General features: G+C 32.6%; 1 protein-coding gene across 1 annotated transcript; it reads left to right on the forward strand.

Annotated features, from left to right (window-relative positions):
• The first annotated feature begins 418 nt into the window (after positions 1 to 418).
• LOC111709574 (uncharacterized) lies at positions 419 to 4,903 on the forward strand. The gene is made up of 4 exons (XM_023483305.1): positions 419 to 1,057; positions 1,502 to 1,618; positions 2,096 to 2,173; positions 2,777 to 4,903. Exons 1-4 carry the CDS (start codon positions 475 to 477, stop codon positions 4,849 to 4,851), a joined length of 2,853 nt encoding a protein of 950 aa, XP_023339073.1. The 5' UTR covers positions 419 to 474; the 3' UTR covers positions 4,852 to 4,903.
• Positions 4,904 to 9,269: the final 4,366 nt, after the last annotated feature.

The following is a 9,269-nucleotide window of genomic DNA, read 5'->3' on the forward strand; positions in this document are numbered from 1 at the left end:
TCTTAATACTAGGACAGACCCAAGTACGTTTTTATAGTGCTCTAAAATGATATATGTTAAGTTTATTGTTTAATGAGTACCACGTACGTACGTATTACATTAAAAATGTTTAATAAAGTCTCGTGAATAATTTTTTTTTACTTCTGATCTTCAAATGAGCTTTGTCACGATAATTGTTTAATATATTCTAATAACTTCGATAACAAATATTTTTAACGTTTTTATTTTAAGCGTTAACATATTTTCAACAACTTATACTTGATATGTTATGACAAATTTTGTGAGTTAGTCCAGAAAATTACGTTTTTTTTGTGTGTTGGGATTGGGGGACTAGGTGATGGGGTTTATTTATCGTAGGAAAATATACCCTTCTCCATATGAATATAATTGACTCCGTCAATTCGAAAGTCAATCTATCTTAAATTGTCATTTTCAGAAGGAAGAAGATCATGAAAAATGATTTAAACCTTAATAATGTCTCTAGTTGAAATTGAGCATGAAATTAGAGCAGGATTGCCTGGACACAAAAGTCTCAATGTTGACTTGGACCACGATGATCACATTAAAGTTAAACCTTCCCTTAATGATGATGTCAGTTCTGGGAGCTCAGATCAAGTTGATCCTGAAACCTATGCGAGCATGCTTCAACTCCTGGCAACGGAATCCGCGAATAATGATTTGTCGGAGAAATCCACGAAACCCTTGAAAACAAAAATATTGACTGTTGGTGATGTGGAGAACCCGTGTGATTGTGATAAGAATATTTCTGTTGATCACAACTACCATTTCTACCACTCCAATCAATGTAAAGATCGATTGATCAAGTCAAACAGTCAATTATCTGAAAATGGGAGAGATTCAACACTTTCCACTAAAAATAAATTTGAAGGAAAAAGTTTATCTATTTCTATCCAAACTACAGACAAAACTGCTCCTCAGGATAAAACCCGGGTCTCTTCCTTTAAAATTGTTTCAGTTTCAGAAATTAAATCCCAGCTAAGTCTTGAATCTGATGCCAACAAAGTTCCAAATGAAAAGACAACGCCCTCAAAACCAGGTTCCTTATTTTGATTTTATGAATACCTTAGTTTTTTAGTGTTGTTAATCGTTTTGGATTGTTTAAAAAACATGATTTAACTTCCAAGATTTGAGAACTGTAATAATATGTTAAGTTTGCTTTTATTCAACTTTGCAATATCTTTACATTTATAAAAATGGAAACACGTTCGTTCTTGCTTCGTTTTGGATCATTTTTGGGTCGTTTTTTCCATTTAACTTTGCCAGGGTCAAAATTTGTAAGAAACGAAAATTTTTGTAAAAATAATTTTGGTAACATGTGAAAATATTATTTTATGTCAAATTTTGACCCCGAAAGAAAGTAAAGTCAAAAAAGGACCCAAAAATAACCCAACTGAAGGCGCACCACAAAGTCTGTTAGCCACTATTTAAAGTCTTAAAAATTATATTTTATTATATCTTTACTCATTTATGTTTGTATTAGGAAAGCCCGCGACGCCTATCTGCTATCCCTGTTACGACTGCTACTGTATGTTTACTGACAAAGCAAAGTTGAGAGAACACGAGAACAGTTCGCATCCTTGCTCTTTATGCAATGCAGGAAAAACAAAACAATTAATTTAACATATTTGTTTTTGAATCTACTTGGGGGGGGGGGGGGTTATGAAAATGTATACATATGCTTAGTTCTCTTAAGTGTTAGTAATCTTGGTAATTCATTTGAATAAAGATCGAAATATGTTAAGATTTACAAAGTTAAGTAAATTTGATTAAAAATCGACATTACTGAGAATCCGCCATGGGATGTTTAGCTATTATTTACATCTGGGAACAACAGCATGTCATCCCAAGACGCATTCTCTGTGCTGTCCTTAATCTTCGTTAGTTCATATATTTTGTGTCCCTAGATAACTCCCTGAAATTGTGAAATCTACGAGTGTCATTAAATTATGGTCTACTATGTAACTATACCAATACTTAGTTTAAAATATTAATTTTTTGATCCTTGGCCAATTGTCAGTTTTAGATAAGTAACATATTTAATCTAAAAATAAAAAAAAAATTGTTTATAATTCAGTCTATTGTGATCTCTGCAACTTTTCATCTGATAATCCTGAACGTTTAAAACAGCACACAGAGAGAATACATGGTTCAGGTAGATTAATATCATAATATAGCACTGTTTGGGATCAAGTTTTTTATCCGGATCCTGTTTATATAATGTTTTTTAAATCCGGAAAAGCAGAAAAAAGGCTGATTTCAGTGTAATTCTTGTAAATAATCTATCACCAAGAAATAAGGTGTGTTTGCGCGCGAAGTATAGCCAAAAAAGTAAATAGTTTTTTAGGTTAAAAGAATGAAAAAAAACTTTTTTTGATCAATTATTTATTTTTCCCCCAGATCTAAAATCATTTCTTAAAATTATATACCCCTGAAATGGGTGAAACCATTTCATCAAAATTGTCAAATCCTGTTTGAAAATTAATTAAAAAATGATTTAAAAAAGAATTCACAAATTTAAAAAAAAATGTATTTAAGAAAATTTTTAGAACTGGTGCAAGATGTAAAACTAATAATATATATTTTAGAACTGGTGCAAGATGGATTTCAACATTGTTATCTAAGAAGTGCCCCATATTTTAACACTTAATTCAATAATTTGCTCCGAGCTATTGAAATATGGAAGAATAATTTTTTAATAAAATAAATTATGTGTATATACACTATACACACTATAAGTACATTTTTATATTTTCAGTTTCAACGAAACCTGGAATATCTAAAGAGGAATCGTCTTCTTCTAAATACATTGGATCTGTCACTTCTGAACTAAATGATAATTTCTCTAAAAATAAAACTGTTAAACCAAGTAACTCAACTGCTTCCAAATCAAAACAAAGGAACATTTCCGCCCAAATTCTAGACATATTCTCTGCTGCTGCTAAAACTTCCGCATCTGCTGTCCTCTCCTCCGCCACAGCTGTCCATACCTCTACATCTGTTGTCCTTACCTCCATCTCTGTTATTTCTAACTCTGCCTCAGCTGTCAATACCTCCGCCTCAGCTGTTAATCCCTTAGCATCTGCTGTCATTACAACCGCTGCAGCGGTCAACACCTCCGACTCAGCTTTTAATACCTTAAACTTAGCTGTAAATACCTCCGCTGCTGCTGTAAATACCTCCACTTCTGTTGTTGCTATCTCTGCCTCAGCTGTCAATACCTCCGCCTCAGCTATTAATCCCTCCTCATCTGCCGCTGATACATCCGCCAAACCTGTTAATACCACCGCCATCAATAGTAATTCTCTTCCCCAGCTATCAAATGTTCGATCTTTAAACTCCTCTGAGAACTGTAAGCTAGAAGAGATCAAATATGAGATGGATATTGGCTCAATCTCTGATGAAAATACAGTAAAAGACACGTCTACTCTAAACAGTGTTGTTTCTCCAGAAAAAGTTGATTTTGAGAAGGATAGTTCAGCATTTAGACCCACAGTCATAACCCTGGGGAATAAAAATTTTACTGGAAAAGTATCTTTGCCATTTATTAAAAACCCATCAGATAAACCTAGTAACACTGCTCCTGTGATAAATAAACCTGTGCCAGAAAATAAAGAAGCAACAACTATATTAAATAAAGATGTTCCTTCTGTAAAGGAAGTTGTAACAACTCAAAACTTGAAGAACCTTCGAATCATAAACTATTTTCCAGAGCATGAGAAACCTTCCCCATTCACCATAGCACCACCAGACCCAGAGGAAGCTTCAACAGATCCTAAAGGAAACCTAAGCGAGAAAGATAAAGAAATTGCTGAACAATCTGAACCTGAGAAAAAGAAGGGTCCAGAAATAATAATATTTGACGGTCATCTTCCAAGTTATTACTATTCTGGTTATGGTCTTCATGGAAATGAGTTAACTTTTAAAAGAAATGTTATGAGTACAAACTTAACTCAGAAACAACCACTTCAAACCTCTGCCAATAAAGTCGGTCAGAAACGCTCGAATAGTTTCGAAGCTGCCCAAGTTACCCAGTCTAAAAGGCCCTCTGTGGAACTATACTCGAGAACAGAACTAAAAAGTAATTTACCTGAAGTCTCCGGTCCTCTTCTTATTCAAACACCTTCTGTTGTTAATTCTCAATCAAAAACTAAAAATATTTTTAAAAATAAGAAAACTGTTTCTCTACTCTCACACCTAGAACCAGATCAGCTAAGTACGAACCCTCTCTGCATGGATAGTTTTTTGTCTTGTAATCTAGATTCAGGAAACAGATTTAATCTCCAGAATGAATTAAAGAAAAAAGAAGTGAACAGAGCCCCAATTGATCTTGACACCTCTAAACCTCAAAAGACTATAACGATTAGCAATCCTTTGAAAGGTAGGAGAACAGTTCAAACTTATAATTATAGTTTTGAACTAAGCGCTCCCAATGAAATACGTCTTCAGACCGGAAGCTCTGTGAAAGAAATTCGCCTGGCAGTCCCTATTGTTCAAGAAAAATCTGTTGTCTTAAACAAGAATTCTCGAGAAAATGGACCGAAAAATATTGATGCTAACAATATGGATCCTGACGGGCCTACTATTGTGTCCGTGACGTCATTAAAAAATAAATCGGATTCAGAGATTTCTCCTGAGAAAGATCGCGGATTTATTGATTCCAACAACATAGTTGTTCCAAGGTTTGAATGTGATAAATGTGATCATGTGTGTAAAAGTCAGGTTGTCCTGTGGCATCATCTTGAAGAAAAACACAACAAGATCAATTGTGATCAATGTGGAGAACTGCTTTTGAGGGATAGCATGAGATATCATAAAAGAAAATTTCATTAAAAATCTACCTATTTTATATTTTCTAGTTTATCAATAAACTTATATGAATTCCTTTATGTTTTTCTTACAGATTTTTCTTAAAAAGGGTAAAATAAGATGAGAAAAAATTTAACGACAAAATTGTAAACCCAATTTTTTAAAGAAATCATATTTTTTCATTTATCTAATTAAAAATATGTTTATTAATGAAAATTTTATCAAGATTGTGTTTTATTAAATAATGTTTCCCTGATCTCTGTATTGTCAGTTTAGCTACGATCTAGGATTTTGAACTGTTTCCCCCCTGAAGTTCTATCTTGATTATAATATCATATCCTGGAGAAGATGCTGAGATTTCTAAGGATAGCTGACTCCTCATAAATTTCTATAACTTTCGGCTCAAAAATGATAAATGTCAATTTGTCTAACGTTTGCAAGAGAATGGCACGTTGTCGTGAAGAATTAATAAATTTAGCTTAGACAACAACATTTAACATATCAACACTCCCATTATTCCTTGACCGAATGCACGTATGCCTTATTAGGCTTCAAGGACGTTTCGCGTTTCTCTTATTCCTTTTATTGCTTCTTATACTTAAAAAATCCGTGGCAGTTATTATAAATAATGACTAATACAATAAGCTATATTCGGGTCTTAATTGTTTTTTTTGGTTTGTTATCATTAGTATTGCATAAAAACAACAATTCAATATAGATTAAAGAGAAGAAATACTGAAGAAGAATATATTGAAAAGTTCGACTGTATACTAGAATACCCGCCTCTCTTGCCCTTAATCTGTATAATTTGTTGTAACTAATGCTTTATCTATGATGTATTATAATTCTTTAATGGGCACATACAGTTAAACCCTTAATGAGCCATATATCAAAAGAATTTATCAAATGTCGTCTAGACAATTTTTTAATGTTTTTTTTGCTATTTTACGTAAATATCAGTATTTGCAAAAATAAATATAAAGCTATGAATATGCGGAAACAGTTTTAAAGAGCTCCATATAATCATTTAATTAAAAAACTAAATATCTGCAACATTTCATTATCAGAAAGTGAAGAATACAACATTTGATGAATTCTTTCGATGTACGGCTTAACTGTAGCTTATCTGAATGCAAAGCGAAGACACAAAACACAGTATAAGATACTTCACATTTACTCCTACCGTTTACCCGCACTTGGTCTAAAATTACGATTTTAGTTATTTTTCCCTGTTAGATTTAACTTTGACCCCATGGGTAGCATAACAATCCTCAGAATAACCGTTTTGATGTAGAAAGTTGTTTTTACCGAGTGTGGTGGATTTTGGAAATTTAGGGGGCAACGCCCAGACCTCAGCTTGTAAAATACATGAAGCGCGCCGCGCCAAAATCATCTTTTACTTAAAAATTTCATCTTTCGTTTGTCTTACAGAACTGCACAGTTCTTGTGTATGAACCATTGCATGTGACCATCTATAAAAAAAGCAAAATTTGTCCAATGTTTTATAGGTCAGTTAGTTATAAAAATACAAAAAAGGAAGACCACATTTTGTAAAGCTTAGAAGACCTAAAGCTTGTATTCTTGCAGTAGACATAAAATTTGTTTGGTACACTTTTTCTCATTTATTAGATGAGATGATTTTCAAATCGTCTCTAAATTCCCGTGTTTGTTGAGATCCCTGTATAAAAAGATTTTAAGAACGTTGTCATCAAAATTATTTCTCTATAAATCAAATCAAATATTATTTTCCTCAAATCATGTGAACAAGTAAACATATATATATATATATATATATATGTATATATATATATTAATAAAATTACAGAACATTTTACATTTTTCATGACCAGGGTGTTAAAGAAAGAATGTAAGTATACAGGGTGTCCTACAAAACATGACAGTTAATATAAAGACTTGGAGGTCGTCTTACATCATTTAAGTGATTTGCAGAATTCGTTTGTCAAGAGCGGGGGAAGACAGGCGGCCATAAGCCATAACATTTTTCCCTTCCATGCCACATATTGGCTTTTTTGTCTTCCGGTAACCATAAGCCACAACCGTTCAGACTTCCATGCCACAACATTCGAGCCTTCCGGCAATTATTACGTTTCAAATGGTAAATTTAGTGCATTGAAATTTTGATTTTCAAAAATGTAACCACGTCATGCAAAAGATATATAAAGTTATATTTAAGTTTTAAATTGAAATAATGATGACTCCGTTTAATGTAAACTGCTAAACTTATTTTACCCAAAAAATAAATTTAATCTTTCCTATTAAATGGTTTTTTTTGAAAACATTAATAACAATAAAAATAATACCCCATAACATACTCTTTGAGTTTAAATGGTGCCCATAACCAAAAATTTGCAATATTTAACGAGAAAATTGCAAACAGATTTATTTTTGTGGAAATCTGTAACGCTCATGTGATGACAGCTAATATTGTGATTTTTTTTCATCTTTTCTTGTTCTTTAGACTACCCCAACCAATTTTTCTCGATGTACACATAGCTTAAAATGATGTAAAAACTTCTTTGTGAAATATAAAGCATTTTATCAACTGAACTAACAATTCATTGAATTTTAATAAACTTCTAAAAATTCTTAAAGGTATCATCTTTCGTTTAACGCATGCTGGATTTTTGAAAATCCAGCAATGGACTAAATTTAAAACGTTACAATTGCCGCAAGACTCAAATGTTGTGGTACATCAAAGATAAAATGGCTGGCGGAAGACAAAATAAAACTAATATGTGGCATGGAAGGGAAAATGCTGTGGCTTATGGCCGCCTACCTTCCCCCGCTCTTGTCAAACTAAGTTTACTAGTACAATGAGAACCAGAAAACTGTGGAATACTCATACGATATCGGGCATACGCGGTTTCAGGGTGGGGGTGGCAGCCCGTTACCCCCCCCTCTGAGTGAATTTAGGGGGGTGTAACCCCCCCCCTTGGATTCATACAAAATCATTACTCCGAAGGCTTTTGACCTGGAACAGGTCATCAAAAACCTTCAACAGGTTGGTCAAGCTGGAAAGAATGTCGATGCACCCAAAGAGGATTGACTCAATTTTGGAAAACAGTGTTTTAAATTACTTTATTACTTTATTATGATAAATTATACATTTTTGAAAAGCCCTTACCACGGAAAATTAAAATATGCAAAAATACTTAAGGAAATGTGCAATTTCTCAGTGCAAAAAATTAAGCAAAATTTCTTTGCTTCTTTTGTTCAAGGCTTTCCAAAGAGCTATAAAAAGTCAACATCCAATTACCGGAAGTAGGTCTAAATATAGGTTTAGTCGGGTAAAGGTAAAATAAGGCATTCAGGCAGTAAGTATAAAAGACCTGCTTTGAGCCTAAAGTGAGGGCATGTGTTAGTTAAAAAAGTAAAAAAATGTTAACACACTGAATCGCTGCAATAAAAAAGTATATTTTATACACTGGGGATTCAGTGTATAAAATATACTTTTATACACTGAATCCCTGCAATAAAAAAGTATATTTTATACACTGAATCCCTGCAATTAAAAAGTATATTTTATACACTGAATCCCTGCAGTTAAAAAGTATATTTTATACACTGAATCCCTGCAATTAAAAAGTATATTTTATGCACTGAATCCCTGCAGTTAAAAAGTATATTTTATACACTGAATCCCTGCAACTGAAAAGAATCTGAATTATTGCATATCTATTTAAACTAGTGTATAGCTTAGAAATATTGAGCTCTGTGTCAAGTTCCATTTTCTCAATTTTTTAATGGTGCTTAACAATTAAACCTTTTAACAATTAAACCTTTTAACAATTGAACCTTTTAACAATTAAACCTTTTAACAATTAAACCTTTTAACTATTAAACCTTTTAACAATTGAACCTTTGAACAATTAAACTTTTTAACAATTAAAGGGGATAAATCTTTTATTAAACCAATATATATCTTCAGACAAATTAGTATCGGTTAATTGTAGCTGGGAGGCCAGGTTTATTTATTAAATTATTGCAGTTTAATTGTTCTTAACAGTTGTGAGAGAATTTTAAATTCACAGAATATAAATATCAAAAAGTCTGGGAATAATTCAGAAAACGTAACGTGATTTTGAGTACCGTTAAACTTGAACATTTGACCTCGATATCCAACGGGGACACTTTTAAATCCGAGGACAAATGCTTGATCCATAATTTAAAGTTACACATTCAAAAGTTCTGACTACTGAGACCGAATTTAAAGAATTTCAGCCAGGTAAAAACCTGGCCGAACTGTTACCGTCGGTTCAAATTTGAACCACCGATTCAAATCCAATTCTTGAATTTGGTCTCAGAACAAATATCAGTATTGGACAATGTACATGGAGTAAATTTTGAAATAGGTTATGAATAATTTTTAAAATGGGAACAGTAAATTTGCATTATCTTTATTTTTATCCAACTATCTACAG

This window comes from Eurytemora carolleeae, unplaced genomic scaffold (assembly GCF_000591075.1).
Source record: "Eurytemora carolleeae unplaced genomic scaffold, Eaff_2.0 scaffold862, whole genome shotgun sequence".
NCBI lineage: Eukaryota > Metazoa > Arthropoda > Copepoda > Calanoida > Temoridae > Eurytemora > Eurytemora carolleeae.